This window comes from Dermochelys coriacea, chromosome 6 (genome assembly GCF_009764565.3).
Source record: "Dermochelys coriacea isolate rDerCor1 chromosome 6, rDerCor1.pri.v4, whole genome shotgun sequence".
Lineage (NCBI taxonomy): Eukaryota > Metazoa > Chordata > Testudines > Dermochelyidae > Dermochelys > Dermochelys coriacea.
Window position 1 is genome coordinate 121972739 of NC_050073.1, and position 21570 is coordinate 121994308.

At 46.5% G+C, this 21570-nt stretch overlaps 1 protein-coding gene across 9 annotated transcripts in view; it reads left to right on the forward strand.

Annotated features, from left to right (window-relative positions):
• The window catches only part of TXNDC16 (thioredoxin domain containing 16), an 86951-nt gene that overhangs the window by 45057 nt on the left and 20324 nt on the right, over nt 1–21570 (forward strand). For 8 of the 9 annotated variants that reach the window (XM_038405212.2, XM_043516284.1, XM_043516285.1 and 5 more), the window contains 2 exons: nt 13606–13774; nt 21432–21568. The exons of the other annotated variant lie outside the window; for it this stretch is intronic. In XM_038405212.2, the coding sequence (XP_038261140.1) occupies nt 13606–13774; nt 21432–21568 (306 nt within the window). The remainder of the gene's footprint in view (nt 1–13605; nt 13775–21431; nt 21569–21570) is intronic. 9 annotated transcript variants of the gene reach the window in all.

Sequence of the window (21570 nt, forward strand, 5' to 3'; positions counted from 1 at the left end):
CCGACCTCCTGCACAGCGCAGGCCACAGAATCTCACCCACCCACTCCTATGAAAAACCTCACCCATGTCTGAGCTATTGAAGTCCTTAAATCATGGTTCAAAGACTTCAAGGAGCAGAGAAGCCTCCCTCAAGTCAACCATGCCCCATGCTACAGAGGAAGGCGAAAAACCTCCAGGGCCTCTCCAATCTGCCCTGGAGGAAAATTCCTTCCCGACCCCAAATATGGCAATCAGCTAAACCCTGAGCATATGGGCAAGATTCACCAGCCAGATACCCAGGAAAGAATTTTCTATAGTAACTCAGATCCCATCCATCTAATATCCCATCTCAGGGGATTTGGCCTATTTACCCTGAATATTTAAAGATCAATTACTTACCAAAATCCCATTATCCCATCATACCATCTCCTCCATAAACTTATCGAGTAGAATCTTAAAGCCAGATAGATCTTTTGCCCCCACTGCTTCCCTTGGAAGGCTATTCCAAAACTTCACTCCTCTGATGGTTAAAAACCTCGTCTGATTTCAAGTCTAAACTTCCTGGTGGCCAGTTTATACCCATTTGTTCTTGTGTCCACATTGGTGCTGAGCTGAAATAATTCCTCTCCCTCTCCTTTTTTCAGAGTAGCAGCCGTGTTAGTCTGTATTCGCAAAAGAAAAGGAGTACTTGTGGCACCTTAGAGACTAACAAATTTATTAGAGCATAAGCTTTCGTGAGCTACAGCTCACTTCATCGGATGCATTTGGTGGAAAAAACAGAGGAGAGATTTATATACACACACACAGAGAACATGAAACAATGGGTTTATCATACACACTGTAAGGAGAGTGATCACTTAAGATAAGCCATCACCAACAGCAGGGGGGGGAAGGAGGAAAACCTTTCATGGTGACAAGCAGGTAGGCTAATTCCAGCAGTTAACAAGAATATCAGAGGAACAGTGGGGGGTGGGGTGGGAGGGAGAAATACCATGGGGAAATAGTTTTACTTTGTGTAATGACTCATCCATTCCCAGTCTCTATTCAAGCCTAAGTTAATTGTATCCAGTTTGCAAATTAATTCCAATTCAGCAGTCTCTCGTTGGAGTCTGTTTTTGAAGCTTTTTTGTTGAAGTATAGCCACTCTTAGGTCTGTGATCGAGTGACCAGAGAGATTGAAGTGTTCTCCAACTGGTTTTTGAATGTTATAATTCTTGACGTCTGATTTGTGTCCATTCATTCTTTTACGTAGAGACTCCTGTATTTATCCCTCTGGTATATTTATAGAGAGCAATCATATCTCCCCTCAACCTTCTTTTAGTTAGGCTAAACAAGCCAAGCTCCTTAAGTCTCCTTTCATAAGACAAGTTTTCCATTCCTCGGATCATCCTAGTAGCCCTTCTCTGTACCTGCTCCAGTTTGAATTCATCCTTTTTAAACATGGGAGACCAGAACTGCACACAGTATTCTAGGTGAGGTCTCACCAGTGCCTTGTATAACGGTACTAAAACCTCCTTATCCCTACTGGAAATGCCTCTCCTGATGCATCCCAATCCGCATTAGCTTTTTTCACAGCCATATCACATTGGCAGCTCATAGTCATCCTATGATCAACCAATACTCCAAGGTCCTTCTCCTCTTCCGTTACTTCTAATTGATGCGTCCCCAACTTATAGCTAAAATTCTTGTTATTAATCCCTAAATGCATAATCTTACACTTCTCACTATTAAATTTCATCCTATTACTATTACTCCAGTTTACAAGGTCATCCAGATCCTCCTGTATAATATCCCGATCCTTCTCCGAATTGGCAATACCTCCCAGCTTTGTATCATCTGCAAACTTTATTAGCACACTCCCACTTTTTGTGCCAAGGTCAGTAATAAAAAGATTAAATAAGATTGGTCCCAAAACCGATCCCTGAGGAACTCCACTGGTAACCTCCCTCCAACCGGACAGTTCGCCTTTCAGTAGGACCCGTTGCAGTCTCCCCTTTAACCAATTCCTTATCCACCTGTTGATGTTCATATTGATCCCCATCTTCTCCAATTTAACTAATAATTCCCCATGTGGCACGGTATCAAATGCCTTACTGAAATCTAGGTAAATTAGATCCACTGCATTTCCTTTGTCTAAAAAATCTGTTACTTTTTCAAAAAAGGAGATTAGGTTGGTTTGGCACGATCTACCTTTTGTAAAACCATGTTGTATTTTGTCCCATTTACCATTGACTTCAATGTCCTTAACTAATTTCTCCTTCAAAATTTTTTCCAGGACCTTGCATACTGCAGATGTCAAACTAACTGGCCTGTAGTTACCCGGATCACTTTTTTTCCTTTCTTAAAAATAGGAACTATATTAGCAATTCTCCAATCATTCGGTACTATTCCTGAGTTTACAGATTCATTAAAAATTCTTGCTAATGGGCTTGCAATTTCAGGTGCCAATTCCTTTAATATTCTTGGATGAAGATTATCTGGGCCCCCCCGATTTAGTCCCATTAAGCTGTTTCAGTTTCGCTTCTACCTCTGATATGGTAATATCTACCTCCATATCCTAATTCCCATTTGTCATGCTCCCATTATCCCTAAGATCCTCTTTAGCCTTATTAAAGACTGAGGCAAAGTATTTAGATATTGGGCCATGCCTAGATTATCTTTAACCTCCACTCCATCCTCCGTGTTAAGCGGCCCCACTTCTTCCTTCTTAGTTTTCTTCTTATTTATATGGCTATAGAACCTTTTACTATTGGTTTTAATTCCCTTTGCAAGGTCCAACTCTACTCGACTTTTAGCCTGTCTCACTTGATCCCTACATGTTCTGACCTCAATTAGGTATCTTTCCTTGCTGATCCCTCCCATCTTCCACTCCCTGTATGCTTTCTGCTTCTTCTTAATCACCTCTCTAAGATGCTTGCTCATCCAGCTTGGTCTACAACTCCTTCCTATGAATTTTTTCCCCTTTCTTGGGATACAGGCTTCCGATAGCTTCTGCAGTTTTGATTTAAAGTAATCCCAGGCCTCCTCTACCTTTAGATCCATAAGTTCTTCAGTCCAATCCACTTCCCTAACTAATTTCCTTAATTTTTGAAAGTCAGCCCTTTTGAAATCAAAAACCCTAGTTGCAGATTTATTTTTGTTAATCCTTCCATTTAGTTTGAACTGAATTAGCTCATGATCACTTGAGCCAAGATTGTCCCCTACAACCATTTCTTCTATGAGGTCCTCGCTACTCACCAAAATTAAATCTAAAATGGCATCCCCTCTAGTCGGTTCAGCAACTACTTGATGAAGGAATCCATCAGCTATCGCATCTAGGAAAATTTGAGCCCTATTATTATTACTAGCACTGGTCCTCCAGTCTATATCTGGGAAGTTAAAGTCTCCCATGATCACGCAGTTTCCATTAGTATTTACTTTATTAAAGACATTAAAAAGGGCTCTATCCATATCCAAATTAGATCCTGGAGGTCTATAGCACACCCCAAGCACTATCGTAGGAGAGGCTTTACTAGTTTTCTTCCCCAATGTAATTTTTGCCCAGACAGACTCTGTCTTATCCATTGCATCGCTTCTTATTTCTTTACATTCTACCTCATCATTGATATACAATGCTACTCCACCCCCTTTACCTTTGTTTCTGTCTTTCCTAAACAGCACATACCCTTCAATACCTGTAGTCCAGTCATGACTACTATTCCACCATGTTTCTGTTATCCCTATGATATCTGGTTTCACTTCCTGCACCAGTAGCTCTAGTTCCTCCATTTTGTTACCTAGACTCCTCGCATTGGTGTACAAACAACTTAATTTTTGCTGTTTGGCCTCGCTCACATTTTGTACCCTATTAGGCACAGTCATTCTACATCCAGTATAACCTATTAGACTAGTATCCACACCGCCCTCACTCCTTATATACATTCTCCTACCCACGGCTGTATCCATTCTTACTTCATCTTCTTCCCTCTCAATGCTAAAATCTGGCGTGGAGATTTTCTGGACATCTCTGGATCTTCTGGACAGTTGTGCCAGCCTCGATCCTAGAAGTCTATTTCCTTCCCTACTGAGATGAAGTCCATCCCGAGAGAACTGACCTCTGTCCGTGAATGCCTCCCAGTGGTCATACATCCCAAAGCCCTCCTTATAGCACCACTGCCTAAGCCATCTGTTGACAGTCATAATCTTGTCAGACCTTTGTTGCCCTTCTCTAGGAACAGGAAGGATCCCGCTAAAGATCACCTGAGCCTCAATTTCCTTAAGCGTCTTCCCCAGCCTAGCATAGTCTCCCTTAATACTTTCCAGCGAGAATCTAGCCGTATCATTTGTTCCCACATGAAGGATAATTAGGGGATTCTTTCCCGCTCCCTTTAGGATCCTTTTCAACCTCAGGTCTACATCCCGTATCTTAGCACCCGGAAGACAGCACACCCTTCTATTCTCTGGATCAGCTCTAGTTACAGGCCTATCTATTCTTCTCAATAAAGAGTCCCCGATCACATAGACCTGCCTTTTCCTGGTGACAGTGCTATTCTCCAGTGTCTCCCCTGTTCTCTCTGGCTGCAAGTTCTTTCCATTCCTATTTTCCCTTACAATCTTCTTCAACCCATCCTGTATCCTCCTGGGGCTCATATTTGGTATAGTCTCCCTTGACTCTTCCCCTTTTTCTATAGGGCTAGCCTCTCTTCTCTTCTTCCTTACCCTTCCACCTTCAACAAGTACCTGCTGAGCCCCTTCTTCATTTTCCAACTCTGCAAACCTGTTCCTAAACTCTATTTCTCCTTCACTAGCCCGTCTTTTTCTCTGCCTGGTTCTTTGAGTCACATGTTTCCACTGACCACTTTCTTCATCCAGTCTCTCCTCAAAATTCCCCAGCCCTGGTTCCATCTGTGAGTCTGAGCTTTTCCCTTCAGATACCTCATATCTTTGCTCCATCATCTGCTCAAACCCCTTCCTAAACTCAACCAGACTTTCCACCTGCATCTCCAAACCTCGGATCTTTTCCTCCATCAGCTCTATCAGACGGCATTTCATGCAGAAAAAACTCTTACCGGTTCCCCCCTCCAGGATCATGTACATACCACAGCTTCCACATCCAGTCATCCTCAATGTGTCTTTCACTGCAGGAGTCACTCCCACAGCTGCCTCTGTATCTGTCATCTCCTTCCCACCTAAATCCTGTTAATCTGGGAAACACAAGCCACACCAAAAAGACCACCCCCCCCCAGCAAAAGCAAACCCCAAACAAGCACCACAATCCAAACTCCCTTTTCAAACTCCCACTCAAACTCCCCTGTTTAGAGCTCTGTTTGCTAGCTCCTGTGCCGCTGCAGCTGTCTTGACAGGTCTTTTGACCATTTTTGTTGCTCTCCTCTGGGCTCTTTCCAATTATTCAACATCTCTCCTAAATTGTGGTAACCAAAACTGGACACAGTCCTCCAGCTGAGCCCTCACCAATTCTGAGTAGAATGGGCAATTACCTCCTGTGTCTTACAAACAATAATCCTGTTATTACACCCCCAGAATCATATTAGCCTTTTTTGTAGCTGCATCCTGCATATTCAGTTTGTGATCCACTGTAATCCCCAGATCCTTTTCAGCAGTACTTCTGCCTAGCCAGTTATTTCCCATTTTGTAGCTGTGCATTTGATTTTTCCTTCCTAAGTGAAGTACTTTGCACTTGTCGTTATTGAATTTCATCTTGTTGAATTTAGGCCAATTCTCCAATTGTCAAGGTCATTTTGAATTTTAAATCTGTCCTCCAAAGTGCTTGCAACCCCTCCCAGCTTGGTGTCATCTGCAGATTTCATAAGCAGATTCTCTACTCCATTATCCAAGTCATTAATGAAAATATTGAATAATACCAGACCCAGGACAGACCTGTGGAAGGGCTTATCTAATGGGGTCCTGTAATTTGACAGCAAGCCATTGATAACTACTCTTTGAGTATGGTCTTTCCACCGCTTGTGCACCCACCGTATAAAAATTTCATTTAGACCACATTTCCCTAGTTTGCTTATGAGAATGTCATGCAGAACTGTGTCAAAAGCCTTACTAAAATCAAGGTCTATCACATCTACTGCTTCCCCCCTTTCCACTAGGTCAGTAATCCTATCAAAGAAGGAAATAAGGCTGGTTTGGCATGATTTGTTCTTGATAAACTCATGCTGTCTATTCCGTATAACCCTATTATCCTCCAGGTGCTTACAAATTGATTGTTTAATAATTACTATCTTTCCAGGTATTGAAATTAGGCTCACTGGTCTATAATTTCCCAGGTCCTTCTTGTTCCCCTTTTTAAAGATAGGTACTATGTTTGCCCTTTTCCAGTCTTCAGGGCTTTCTCCCATCTTCAGGAGTTCTCAAAGATAATTGCTAATGGTTCTGAGATAGTTCCCCAAGTATCCTAGGATGAATTTCATCAAGCCCTGCTGACTTGTATACATCTAACTTATCTAAATATTCTTTAACCTGTTCTTCCCTGTTTTGGCTTGCATGCCTTCCCCAGTTGTTAATATTAATTGTGTTGAGTATCTGGTCATAAATCTTTTTAGTGAAGACTGAAGCAAAATCGACATTAAGTACCTCAGCTTTCTTGATGTCCTCAGTTGTTATCTCTTCTTCCCTGCTAAGTAGAGGACTTACACTTTCCTTTGTCTTTCTCTTGCTCCTAATGTATGTCAATCACCTCTTCTTACTGCTTTTTATGTCTCTTGCCAGTTGTAACTCATGTACATCTATGGCACTGCATAAATTATACACAGCAATAACAATGATGAAGGTTATCTTAAAAGACAATACACGCATATCATCAGGTGATCTGTGAGTAAAGAAGGATGGGTGGAATTGATCCTTAGAGGAAGTCTGCACTACTTTCTGAGTCACATGGGCTCAGTGTCCCTCATTCCCCTTTGGAAAATAACCTGCCACTGCTGTTGCTGGTGATTATCCTGGCTCACACCTGCTACTGGCAGCAGTGCTCTGACATGACTGGGGTTTCTTGCTTTGGTCACCTTCTGCCCAGAGTGTCCAACGTACAGTAAGCAGATGTCCTAGCAAACTTGAACCACAGTAGTTCTGTGCAGAGCCTTGACAAGGAACAGAGTGTGGGGCTTGTGAACAAGAACCCAGGAGAGAGAGCTCTGGAGATATAATTTGTGATTTGCTTTGGTTTGATACTGTTCAACATTTCTGGCCTTTTAAACCCCATGAAGGGAATCTGGCCGGAAGCTTTTCTAACTGCTGTTGTTTGGTTAAATAAAGTCCTGAAAATAAACAGGAAATCTCAGAGAGGGCTGCTGCTGTTGTTATTATAACAGTATTTTTTTACTTAACCAGTGAACTTCCCTCCAGCTGTTCAGACCCTGCTGCTGTCATGCTTATTACATGGGTTTGCAACAGCAATCCTTGCTCCGGGGGAAAGTGGGTGAAGTCCTGGCCCCTCTAAAGTCAATGGCAAAACTCCCATTGACTTCAGTGGGGCCGAGATTTCATCACATGTGTGGTAACACATCTCCACTGGGAGTCATTACATCTTCTGCCTCCTCACCAGTGGCACCATATTGAGCGAGGAAGGAAACTGTCCATGCCATAGCATGATCTGGTCTGGTCTGAGAGGGCAACTCCATTATCCTGCAGCTAGTGTGGGCATGTCAGAAAGAGCCTGCGAGATCCTTAGGTAGAAATAAAAAAAAGGAAGGGAAAGCAGCAGGCGTCTGTGAGTGTGGCTGTTATGAAACGAGGCTCCAACCAAGCATCTGCCTAATCCTCTTAATGGGAGCCAACAGAGTCCCTGATGGGAAACCTAATTAAAATGAAAATGAGAGCTGAGCTCGAGCGTTCAGGTATGTCACGAGTGTCAGATCAAGGCTGTCCTTTGCTCCCCCTTTACTCCCCTGTCCCCATGCCTCAGGCCTGTCCAAATACACGTCTGTTCCATTGGAACCTTGCTGACCAGAGTGAAGGAAGGTTGCGGCTGTGCTGAGAAAGGAAGATAATGAGTAGAGCTGCTCGGACATTTTTCGTTGAAAAGGTTTTTTGATGAAAAATGCCCTTTTTACGCAAATCGAACACTTAACTCTTTCTTCTGCCCCTGCCCCCTTGAAACAAAGTGTTTCAATAGTGCTGAAACTTCCTTTTTTGACACTTTCAGAACAGGACATTTTGATTTTTTTTTCCCTTTTGAAATGAAATTCATTGTTTTTCAGTACATTAAAAAAGTTTTAAAAGTTCAAAATTGGAATGAAATCCTTCAGTTTTATCAAAATGTTTATCAACCCCAAAACCACTTTTTCCCTTGGAATTTCATTTCCTGGAAAATTTTGACACTTTTTGGTTATGTCCCATTTCGGAACAGAAAACATTTCAAGATCATGGAATTTCCCCATGAAACACAAAAACCAGTTCCCGTAGAGATCTGATAATTAGCAACACGAAACGGAGCTGTCTGTGAATGATCTTGTAACCACTAGGTGGCACCAGACAATTGAAGATCAATAACAGCATCTCATGCCATTAAACCAGTGGGAAATGGACGAAACAGGATGCCACAGGTGGATTTCTCTTCCTGGGGTGGGAGTTTGCCTGATAAGTTACCTAGAATCACAACACTGGGAGGGTAAAGTGTGGCTTAAATCTGCCATCTCTGGGTATTGGGTCTAGCTGAGGCAATGCCCCCATGCAGGGAGATAGTGGGACAAAAGGGAGCAGGGTGCTCTGGCTTTCCAAAAGAGAACTGGTGTGTGTCACGTCTCTGGGCAAAGCAGCCACAGGGGCAGGTTGTGTCAGGTGTGGTGTGAGATCCTTCCTCTTCCCTGAAGGATCGGTGATCTTGAGCTAAGGAGGAGACTGGAGGCCAGTGTCTTCAGGCTGGGATTTTCTGATGAGCCAATATGTTATCCAGGAAAAGTATGCAGGGCACTGAAATGATGTGTGCATGCTCCCCGGCAGGTGACCTTACAATGAGCAGTACAGCAATCCAAAAGGCTGGCATTGCCCTGTGCGTGAAGGACCCTATGGCAACCTCAGACCAGGCAAGAGAGCAAGGAAAAGTGTGAGATAAGTTCTTCCCCCTCCAAACAGTGGTGGCGGATCCTTCCTAAAAGTTGGCGCCTTCCTTTGCCCCCCTTATGGCCCCACCCCACCCCTTCCACCTGTGGCCTCTTCCACCTGAGGCCCCACCATGGCCAAGCCAGAGTGAGCAGGGAGCCGTGGACCCTTCACCTGGCCTGGGGGGTGAGGGAGGGAAGGACAAGAGCAGTCCCCACTCCTTGTCCCTGCCCCACAATCTCTCCGCCCAGGGCAGGTGGAGGGTTTGTGGCTCCCTACAGCTGCCCACGTGGCTCTCCCTGACCCAGCTCTGACCAAGGGATGGGGCCTCAGAGCTGTGTAGCCCGGCCATGGTAAGAGCCGCGTGGCCGGGCAGCAGTGGGGATCCGCGAACCCTCCAGCTGCCCTGGGTGGGGAGGGGGCCTGGGGGGCGGGGACATGGGCTGGGAGTTGCTCTTGCCCCCCACCCCAGGCAGGTGGAGGGTCTGCGGCATGGTGCCCCACGCTGCCTGGCCTTCCCTGCTGGGCTCCAGCTGCTGGCCTGTCCTGGGGGGGGCAGGGCCTCGGGAGGAAGAGGAGGAGCGGGGCGGGGAGACCCGTGGCAGAAAGTGGGAGGGCCATGTCCCCCTGACTCTCCCAGTTCCGGCACCCTTGCCTCCAAAGCTGGCCATGTTCTCTGCTCTGGCTCCTTCCTCTCTACGGCCTGTTACAAAAACCAGATGATACTATTGCGTGGTTTATCCCGGGCAGGGAGTGACACTGACTGTCTCCAGTGTGGTCTAGGGCTTGGAGAGGGATTCTCCCTGAGTTGCTGGCTAAGGATATGTGAATCAGGTTACTCCTCTGTGGATGGCGGCTCTGCCAGCCACGGCTGGCTTTGAAGGTTGTCAGTTTGGATCCGGTCCCAAGTCTTGAGGCTGTGCCCTGGGCCGTATTCTCTGTGGAGTTTTCACACAGGGAAATTCTTCCTTCCTCTCTGGAGACCTCGGCCATTATGGTTTTATGGACGCGAGCTCTCCCCTTAACAATCTGACCTTGTTCCTAACTACCTGGAGTGGGGGGAGGGGAGGTCATATTCTAATCACTCCTCACCTCTGGCCCTGGTCTCTTTCACCCTTTGTCTGTTTGGTTCAGGGGTTTTGTGGCCATTTGGATAATTAGCTGTCTGTCGGCTCAGTAGGTTGTTTTTTCCACCTCCATTTTGGAGCATTACAAAATTAGGTTTGAGGATGATGGGGATTCAAGCCCATTGCTGCTTAATTATCGCGTGACTTCATCTTTTGATGCCAAAATCCAGATAACTGCATTCAAAGGTCTTTTTAACGTTCCTTTTGTTCTGCATCCAGGAAGAGCAGCCATCCATCCCATTGCTAAAATTCTCTCTGGGTGAAAACTGCCTGAGAATTAATGGAAACAGTGATATAGGATCGCAGCTGGCTTTGCCAGAGGCTTGAATGTCCATTTGAGAAGACATCAGCCAAAGGCCACACACGGGTTGCACAGAGGAGCTAAGAAAAATGGCAGTTCGGACTAAGTGGAGGATCTCAATAACCAACTTAAGCAAGAATTGAATTGAGTTCTTGAGATTCCCCAAAAAGAATGGTTTCAGAGTAGCAGCCGTGTTAGTCTGTATTCGCAAAAAGAAAAGGAGTACTTGTGGCACCTTAGAGACTAACAAATTTATTAGAGCATAAGCTTTCGTGAGCTACAGCTCACTTCATCGGATGCATCCGATGAAGTGAGCTGTAGCTCACGAAAGCTTATGCTCTAATAAATTTGTTAGTCTCTAAGGTGCCACAAGTACTCCTTTTCTTTTTCCCAAAAAGAATGGAGTCTGGTGACTGGGGGAATGTCTTTGGCTGCGAGAATAGGAGAGGTTTTAGGAATGACAGCGGTATCAGGGCCTCAGTTCCCCGATCCAGCTGAGTTTCGATTGGCATGATGTCTACCCTCTGTGAAACAAGATGGAGTTCTGCTGTGAGAATACACACGGGTGGACGCAATGGGCTATACAAACCTTACACGGGCCAGGAAAGGGTTAATGAGTAGCGTTGGGCTCAGCCAGCCCCGCTCTGCTACCCCTGCAGTAGGTGTCAGGCATGGAGGGGAGAGCTGAGCTCAGTTGGGGGCTGACTGGAAAGGACAGCAGGCTTCCAGCTCTCACTTTGTGAGGGAGAGGCCAGGCTAGGGCCAGGAACTGACTGGAGCCTGCAGCCTGCCAGAGCCTCCCTGAAAGAAGGTAGCTCTGATGCGGGAATACCGCTGTGATGTGCTACCAGTAACTGGCTGAGTGAGACTGCTGGAGGCAGTGCTTCACCTGGATGGGGGGACAGCCAAATAAACTTTCATGCACCCAGCCAGGGAGCCAGCAGTGCTTTGTCAAGAGCCCGGGAGTAACCCGGCCACGCAGGAATTCAGGTGATACACAGCATTATCTGCTTCCCCTTACAGGGCATCACCTGCCCTTTTGCAAAGGAGGAGAAAAATTGGTGTGGCTAAAATAAGAAGCGTACTCTGCTGGCAACTTACACAGCTTTCCCCCTGGGCAGGGAGGCTGGTCACAGAGGTGGGTCCAAATTTTCAAACACCAGAGTCTAATGAGGCTCCGAAACATGGGATTTCAAAAAAACCTAAATGACTTAGGAGCACAAGTCCTTTGGCTCAGCTCCTCAAAGGTATTGAGATGCCTAACTCCTACTGAAATCCAGTGAGATTTAGGAGCCTAAATGCCATGGAGGATCTGGGCCATTGTGCATTTATGCGAGTTAGAAGCCAAAAATTAGGCTCCTGTTTTTGAAAACTTTGGCCGTGGGGAATTTAATCTTTGGAAAGACGGAACACGATGAGAGTGGAGAGTGAATTCCTGGGATCCAGAGCTTTGAGGGAGATGGGTATCTCTGATAGTTGGCAGTTGGACACCAGGGGAAGGGTCCGTAATAGTTTGGAATTGGTGTATTGTGTGTGTGACTGCTGTGGGTTGCCAATGAGGAATCTAAAATTCCCGGCAGCTTGACTAACCCAGGTGTCCCTGCACTGGCTCTGTGACATAGCACATGTGCAGCTGAACCCTGGATATTGTTTGACTCAAAAGCTTTGTTTATTTTATTTTTTTTATATAAGAGTTCAGCCAGAAGTTCTGCCAGTGGATATGATAGTACGTCAGAGCGGTTGAATGCTTATTACTTGTTTGTGCTCTGGGCCCAATCCTGGAGGGAGCTGAGCACCTGCTGAGAAGTGCTGAATCTGAATATGACGACTGTATTATTAAAGGTTGCCAGGAGCTGCCTTACAGCAGCGGCTCTCAACCTTTCCAGATGACAGTACCCCTTTCAGGAGTCTGATTTGTCTTTTGTGTACCCCCTAGTTTCACCTCGCTTAAAAATCTACCCGCTTACAAAATCAGACATAAAAATACAAACGTGTCCCAGCACACTAGTACTGAACAATGGCTGACTTCCTCATTTTTTACCACATAATTCTTAAATAATTCAGCTGGAATAGAAATAATGTACTTACATAGAGCAGTATAAACAAGTCATTGTCTATATGAAATTTTAGTTTGTACTGACTTTGCTAGTGCTTTTTATGTAGCCTGTTGTAAAAGCAGGCAAATCTCTAGATGAGTTGATGTACCCCCTGGAAGACCTCTGCGTACCCCTACTGCCACTGCCTTGAAGAACATGCTGGCAGCTGGTAAATAAACATGGACTGTAATATCTGTAGCTGCTGCATGAATGTTTCTCTTCACGTTACAGATTGCTGAGCAATATGGCCCATTGCAATCCAGGAGTCCAGTTCTAATCTGACGTCACGTCCTCCCTTTTCTTTTAGCACTGAAATGATTTTGGGGTGGGAGAGGAGTACCAGAAGATATCCAAGATTAGAACTATTAAATAAGACAACTGGCCAGTTCTGACATTCAGGGGACGTACTTGCATCTTGCGGCTCCAATAGCTACACAAGCCATTTGTCCTTTGCCGTAATGTTTTGACATCACCTTACTGTCTTAATGGCATTATAACCCCACGGTTCAGAGCTGACTGTCATGTCTTCTGTACGTACAGTCTACACGGTGCAGAAAAAGCCGCAAGTTAACACTCCATTGAACGTGAAACTGCTACCGGCGTTTCACTGAGTGGCACACAGAGGCACACAGAGGAGCCAAAAATGAACCAAACATGCTGTGATAATTAATACATTAGCAGACAGGGAAACAATAGTTAAACTGAATTTTAATAAGTTCCATAGCAATTAATTTATAATTAGGATGGTGGGTGGGGTTCATTTAGGGCCAGATTCTGATACACTTGCTCACACAGACTGGTATCTTACTATGCGAGGAGTCCCACTGATTTCAATGGCAGTACTCCAGGACTAAGGCACTGCTCTACATGAGGAAGTATATCAGAATCTAGTCCTCAACACTGCAGTTATGGTAGGTCCAAAGCCAAAGGGATTTCTAACAGTTAAATACTGACAAATGTGGTAATATCCAAGGGCTCATTTGGAAAGCGCTCTGCCTAAATAATTCATCTTTGACTTCTTGAACTTTATTGTAAATATTTTTGTTTTCTGCTACAGGAATCCAAGGAATTTCGCTTGCCAAAGTAAATTGCTGGGACTGGCCTGATGTCTGCATGAAGCAGAATGTCACCCAATTTCCCATTACCAAGATGTATGAGAAGGGAGCAAGACCACTGACTTATACTGGCATGCTCGGAACAGCAGAGCTGCTCAGATTCCTCAGGCTGTGAGTGTCCTGTTGATGCCAGTGTCATTAGTATTTCAGCTTGACATTTCTGAAGGCTCTTTACTGTTGCAGAACTGTAATCCATTTACATAATAATAGTTTGGAACCTAATTTTAGTTTCAACACCAGGCTTAGAGTTTAGCTGGTAGGTCTGGAATGAGCTTAACAACCTTCCACACCTTTTCAGTATCAGGAAACAACTTTTCTTAAAGGTTACGTCCATCCACTGGTTTGACTCTCCCTGTCACAATAGAGACACACCTTATGTTTGTTTATTGTTTGGAGAGTCATGACCTATGGGCCTCCAAACCCAGGTCCACAGGAGCAGTCATGCTCCAACCCTCCACTTGGCAACCTGCTGACAGCTCCTTACCCAGGACCCGTGAAGCCTATGTCCAGTTTGAGGCTCCGACCCTGAGGTCCTATTGGCAGAGTTCCAGAGCAGCTGATTGGTCTGCTGGCCCTACTTAAGCCAACAGCAGTAACAGGAAGCTGTCCAAACAACTGGGATCCATCCCGCTCCCCCAGTTTGACTTCCTGGCATCTGACTTGTGGTTCTGATATCCATTTTGTCTTGTGCCTCTGACCCCATGGTATCCTGATCCAGCCTGATCTGACTTGTGGTTCTGATCTAAAGTTTGTTTCCTGCTTCTGATCTACTGGTGTCCTTGACTCTTGTCTCATGACTGTGGACTCCTGGTCTGACCACTAGGTCTGGCTGTCCACAACCCAGCCATGACCACTTGTTCAGACCACAGTAACTTCAGGGCCAAGCCCAGTCCCCACGACTCAGCCGCACTGCCAAAGCCACCGGAAGCATAGGACTCCCCTGAATGGGACCTCCTCTTCCAGGTGGATAATCAAGCACTGCATGTGCAAGTTCCTCAGATGATCAGGGACAACCAGAAGCTGGAGGAGCAATTAAGGCAGCTCAGCACTGCCAGTGCCACCTGCCATACCCTGGCATGAATGGTTCAACGGGAACCACATGCAGTTCCAGGGTTTCATGAACCGATGCCGCCTTCTGTTTCTGATGTGTCCCAGAATCTATTCCTTTGACCAGGCCAAGGTGGCCCTGCTAATCAGCCAGCTGATATGAGATGTGTTAGACTGGGCCTCCCCCGTGCTTGAAGATCATAGGCTGGTGCTGTCGAACTGGGATGCCTTTCTCCAGCTAATATCAATCATCTTCAATGACCCACTGTGAGCTCAAATGGCCGAGGCCACCCTGAGGAGACTTCGGCAGGGGCACAAAGCACAGCAGCCTCCTATGTGGCACACGTCTGGATACAGAGTGCAACTAAACAGCGAAGCTGTACCAGTTCCAGTGGGGGCTTGCAGGGAAGAAATCAAAGAAAAACTGGCCTGGGTAGAGATGCCTGCGGGCCTAAACACCCTTGTGGACCTTGCCATCTGCATAGATGAGCAGCTGTGAGAATGAAGAAAGAAGAAAAGATGTTCCCTGCAGTTCCTCTACAGGCCTACTGGGACGTCACCTTCTGTATCGCCCACCAAACCTATGCAAGCCAACCTGCCTCATCAGCGCCTCACTCCTGAAGAAAAAGAATAGCGCCGTCAGTACCACCTGTGCTTTGACTGCAGCGAACCTGGCCATGTCATCTTGACCTGCCCGGTATGAATGCCAAGCAGCTTGGGGAAACAAGTCAGTCCAGACACAGTAAGGATAACTGGCCTGGTCCTTGAGGGAAGAGAATTTCCCTGTACCCTAGTCCTCACTGAGACCCACCCTGAGCCCCATCCAGGGACTTCCAGTTTGTAGGTACCTATCCAGCTGCGCATCCTGGGAGATCTCCAGCAGATCCCCCTTCAAGAGACCCTCATCGATTCGAGAGCAGCAGACAATTTTGTGGATCCAGCTACAGCTCAGGCTCTAGAGATTCCCCTGTGACACGAGGCCACTCCGGAGATGATTGGAACTATTGATGGCTCTCCACTGTCTTTGGGTCTTGATGTGGAGGAGACTGTCCCCCTGGTGGCCATTATTCAGGGACACAGAGATAATTCGATCTGGAATGATCCATTCTGCACATTTTCCCCTGATCGTTGGTGTCTCCTGGCTAACCCTTCATGACCCCTTCATTCAATGGTGAGAACAGAAGGTCACTTTCCCATCAGAATTCTGCTGACAGTGCGGCCAGGGACCAGGAAGGGTTGCATCCAGGCCCAAGAAGATTCAAATAGGTATAGTTGCCCATATCGAAACACCTACTGGGGGAACTATGGAATTCCACTGCCCCCCAGTACTGCAGCTATGCTGATGTCTTTAAAAATAGAATGCAGAAAGCCTCCCCCCACATTGGGACTATGATTGTCCCATAGAACTCCAGCCAGTAGTGAAAATATCGTTTGGGCGGATCTACGTAATGTCAGAGCCTGGACTGGCAGTGTTACGAGGACACCTCCAAGAGAACCTGGCCTGGGGGTTCATCTGCAAGTCAACCTCACCAGCCAGTCGTTTAATAAAAAAGGACTGCAGCCTCCGCCTCTGTGTTGATTACCGAGCCCTAAATCAAATAACAGTCCAGAACCACTAAGCACTATCCTTTATCTCTGAGTTGTTGGACCACGTGGAAGCTGCCCACATATATACTAAACTGGATCTCCAATGAGCTTACAGTCTCATCCATATCCAAGAAGGGGACTGTCTTTCAGACCTGCTATGGACAGTTTGAATATTTGGTCATGCCATTTGGATTGACTAATGCCCCAGCAACATTCCAGCACTTCATTAATGGTGTGCAACAAGACCTCCTGGGCCAGTTTGTAGTTGTATACTCAGATGATATATTGGTCTTCTCAGATGAACTGGACCAACACAGCATTCACATCTGTACAGTCTTGGAGAGAATCTGATAACACCGTCTCTATGGTAAACTCGTAAAGTGCTCATTTGATCAGACCTCAACCAAGTTCCTAGGTTTCATCCTGTCCCCAGAAGGAATCAAGATGGATCCACTGAAGGTCCAGGCTTTCTGCTACTCGGCAGCCCCCCCACAACATGTACAGCCTATAATGTTTTCTAGGCTTTGCAAACTTTTACTGGAGGTTCATCTCAAATTTTTCTAAACAAGCCAAGCCCCTCACTCCCCTGCTCTGGAAGAATGCCCAGTTTCACTGGTTGCCTGAGTGCCAGCACACATTCAAATAGCTAAAGCTTGCATTCACCACTGCTCCAGTATTGGCCCACTCAGACATGGCGCAAGTTTTCATTGTGGAAGCCTGTCTCTAGCACACCGATTGGGGCAATCCTCTCCCAGAGGCACAGACCCAAACAAATATGGCACCCTATTGCCTACTACTAGACAAAGCTTACCCCATGCTGGGCAAAACTATGAGATCTTGGACAAAGAGTTCGTGGCAACTAAGGCTGCCTTTGAAGAGTGACACTACTTGGAAGGGGCCCGTTGTCTAGTTCAAGTATTTACTGATCACAGGAACCTGGAGCACCTGTGCAGGGCTAATGCCCTAAACCATTAACAGCTCTGGTGGGCCCTATTCTTCCCCTGGTTCAACTTTACCTTGATCTACCATCCAGGAAGTAGAAATGGCAAGGCTGAAGCTTTGTCCCAAAGGTATGGCTCTGACCCATGATGCTCCTGTCCACAGCCAGCCAATGTTCTCAGTCCCATAATGTCCTTAATGCAACCCACTGCCAGGACTTGCTGATTCTCAACCACCCTGCCTCTGTCTCTGGAATTCCACCTGATGATGTGGCCATTATTGACCAAGAACCACACGACACCCAGGAGGGGATCATGTTCATAAGGGGCTGCATCTATTTTTCCCTTCCTCTCCCCTCCCTCCAGACTGGCGAGAGTGGCAGTTCTTCAACTGTGCCCACAACTCCACCCTGCCAGAATACTTGGGGTGATATAAAACCCAACGATTAACATCCTAGTACTTCTGGTAGCCCCTTATGGGCTCCACAATAGAGACTTTTGTTGCTTCCTGCCAGGTTTGTACCTGCACCAAAGTACCACATCAGAAACCCTATGGTCACCTCCAACCTCTGAACACCCCATTTCAGCCCTGGGAGACAATTTCCTTGAACTTTGTGGTAGAACTACCAGAATCCAGTGGTTTCACAACCATTCTCACAGGAGTGGATCAGTTTTCAAAAATGGCCCACATCATTCCCTTCACGGGTTAAGCCTCTGCAGGGGAAAACGCCTGGCTCTGGATAAACAATGTAGTCATCTTCACGGCCTCCTGGATCACATCACCTCCGACTGGGGGCCCCAGTTCACAGCCTGCTTCTGGTACAAGGCCCTACATCTATTAGGGGTCTACGTGCACCTGTCCTCTGCCTACCATCCTCAGTCGAATGGCCAGATGGAAAGAATCAACCATATCCTAGAGCAATACCTATGATGCTACACTAATCACCACCAGAATGACTGGTTTACACTATCCCATATGCCAGATTATCATATAATAATACAGAATATGCATGCATAGGCCACAGCCCTTTCCTTGTCAACTATGGGTACCACCCCTGATTTCACCCACAACTATCAACATCCTGCCCCAATCTCTCGGCCTTTGACCTATTTCAGAGTAGCAGCTGTGTTAGTCTGTATTCGCAAAAAGAAAAGGAGTACTTGTGGCACCTTAGAGATTAACAAATTTATTTGAGCATAAGCTTCCGTGAGCTACAGCTCACTTCATCGGATGCATTTGGTGGAAAATACAGTGGGGAGATTTATATACACACACAGAGAACATGAAACAATGGGTTTTATCATACACACTGTAAGGAGAGTGATCACTTAAGATGAGCCATCACCAGCTCCTAGTACAACATGTCCATTACATCCAAGAAGAGGTGAAGGGACACCTTGAGAAGGCAAAGGAGGACTACAAAAAGTATGTAGATAAGCGTAGGCAACAAGGACCCACCTACTCTGTAGGACAAAAGGTATGGCTTTCTACAGAACATACAGGTTTCAGAGTAGCAGCCGTGTTAGTCTGTATTCGCAAAAAGAAAAGGAGTACTTGTGGCACCTTAGAGACTAACAAATTTATTTGAGCATAAGCTTCGTTGAGCTGTAGCTCACGAAAGCTTATGCTCAAATAAATTTGTTAATCTCTAAGATGCCACAAATACTCCTTTTCTTTTTACAGAACGTACAGACCCTCTCGGAAGCTATATCACCAGTTTCTTGGCCTGTACCAGATTCAACAACAAATCAACCCATCACCTGTGAGTTCCAGCTCCCTAAGTCCCTTAAAGACCACCCCATATTCCATGTCTCACCTCTAAAACCCTACACTGAGAACACATTTCCCCCACAGATCCCAATCACTGCCTCTATCAGTGCAAGTACAAGGTCAGGAGGAATACATGGTCCATGAAGTCTTTAATTTCAAGGTCAAGTGGAGTAAGTTATGGTACCTGACTGACTGGGAAGGTTGCGGGCCCAGAGAAATGCATTTGGAAGCCAGCTGAGAATGTTAATGCTCCCAGCCTGGTTTGAGCCTTCCATAGGAGTCAGCCTGAGAAACCTGAACCCATGTTGCCTAGAGAGCGCCCCTAGGGGTGGGGGCAATGTCATGACCCACTGGCCTCAAATCCAGGTCTGTAGGAGCAGCCATACTCCAACCCGTCACTTGGCAGCCTGCTGACAGCTCCTTACCCAGGACCGACAAAGCCCAGCCCCAGTGTGAGACTCCACCCCTGAGGTCCTATTGGCGCAGTCCCAGAACAGTGGATTGGCCTGCTGTCCCTACTTAACCCAGCAGCAGGAACGAAGCTATCTGACGAACTGGGATCCACCCTGCTGTGAACTGTGTGCCTTGTGCTCCTGCTCCTCCTTCCCTGGCTTGGCTTCCTGGCATCCCATCCTGGCTTGACTCCTGGCGTCTGACTTGTAGTTCTGATCTCCATTTTCTCTCCTGCCTCTGACCCCCTGGTATCCCGACCCAGCTGACTCTTGACTTCAGTCTCGTGACTGTGGACTCTGGGTCTGACCACTACTGGATGTGACAACAAACCACACTCTTCTGCTGTTAGTTACCTGGGCCATGATCCAGGAGGGCACTTTGAGTGAAATCCTGTCTCCACTGATGTCAGTGGCAAACTCCCATTGATTTCCATGGAGCCTGTAGGTCACCCAGTGTTTACAAACACAAACATGCACATGCCTGTGGGCTGTTCTAAATTTTGCAGGCTCAGGGTCCACTGTGCTGTAAGGATCACTGGTGTGCAGCATTATCCAGCCCTGCCCCCAGAATACCCCTCCTGCTCCTAGAGCAGACTCAGAGGACAGGCATAGAGCCATGCTGCAGGAATCCCATTGTCTTCACTGGGGCCAGGTTTTCACCTGTTACTTTAACCAGGGAGCAGCTCCATGGACTTCAGTGGGCACTGGATGAAGTCCCTGGTGCAGAGTGGAAGCTTCCAGGATCCTGACTCTCAGAACAGACGATGCAGTGTGAATCTGACCCAGGCCCTTCCTGGCTTGTGGAACAGAGTCATGAACAACTGGTGCCACTCCTGAAATAGCTGACACCTCATTCAGAGCAGAAATTTATCCTTCCTCCTCCAAACACAAGAGTCCGCCCAGCACTAGAGAATCCCAACCTGGATATTTCAATCCTAGCCAGCTACCGCCCAGGATCAAATCTGGTGGGCAGAGGAAATGATTTTGGGGCGTTTTCAGCCATGGTGCTGTCTGCTTTGATTTGAAGGTTCACACCCACAATTGGTCGATCAGTCCGTAGTCTAGGAATACTCTTGGATTCCTCGCTGACACTGAGCTCTGACATCATGATGGCCGTGATTAACCCTTTCTACCATCTCCGGTTGGCTTGGAGACTCCATCCCATCCTGGTGGATGAAGACCTGGCCTCCCTTATTCATGCCTTCATCACCTCTTGGCTGGACTACAGCAATGTGCTGTACCTGGGCATGAAACCTTCAGCTCTTAGGAAACTCCAGTTAGTACAAAACACTGCAGCGCATCTTCTGAGCAACACAGGCTGCCGTGAGCCCATCAGACCTGTTCTCTGCTCTCTATGCTAGCTTCTTGCAGAATTTCAAATCCAGTTCATGGTTTCAGTCCTTATCTTTAAAGCGCTTCATGGCCTGGGCCCAGGTTACCTAAAAGACTGTTTAAAGCTCTGGGATGAAGAGCAGAGTTGCCAACCACGGTCTTATGGCCCAGTGGTGCTCTCAGCAATCAAAGTCAAGCTCATCTGTGCAAGAGACAGAACTTTCTCTGGGGCAGGTCTGAGCCTGTGGAATGAACTCCCATGAGAACTAAGGACCATCACAAGCCTCCCCACTTTCTGCTCCAAGTGCAAGGTGCATTTCTTGACCTTGCCATCTCTAATATAAACACAGAGCAACAGGTATGTTTAACAAACAAAAACCCACCCTAATGAAACAAGATGCTCCACTCCACATGCTTCTCCCTCTGGGGAGAGGATGAGAGAGCAAATCCATGACATAAGTAGTCATGATACAGATCAACTGTCCCTTCCCAGAAGCCAGTTGGGATTTTCCCTGGTGTCTCTGTCTTCCATTGCGCTCTCTCTGTTGTGGTATTTGCTTCTTTAACAAAGCTGCATGTTTTGGTTTTTTTAAATCATGTTGAACAAAGCATCCCCCCATGGCTTTCATTCATTTCTCTAGAAGCAGCATTTCCTGCCCTGTGAAGCTGACCACGATCGAAGAAGTGGACGAATATTTAAGTGGGGAAGTTTATGCTGACTCATCATCATACCACAGCACATCAGTTCTGGGAATATTTCACCCTAGCATGAAAGAAGGT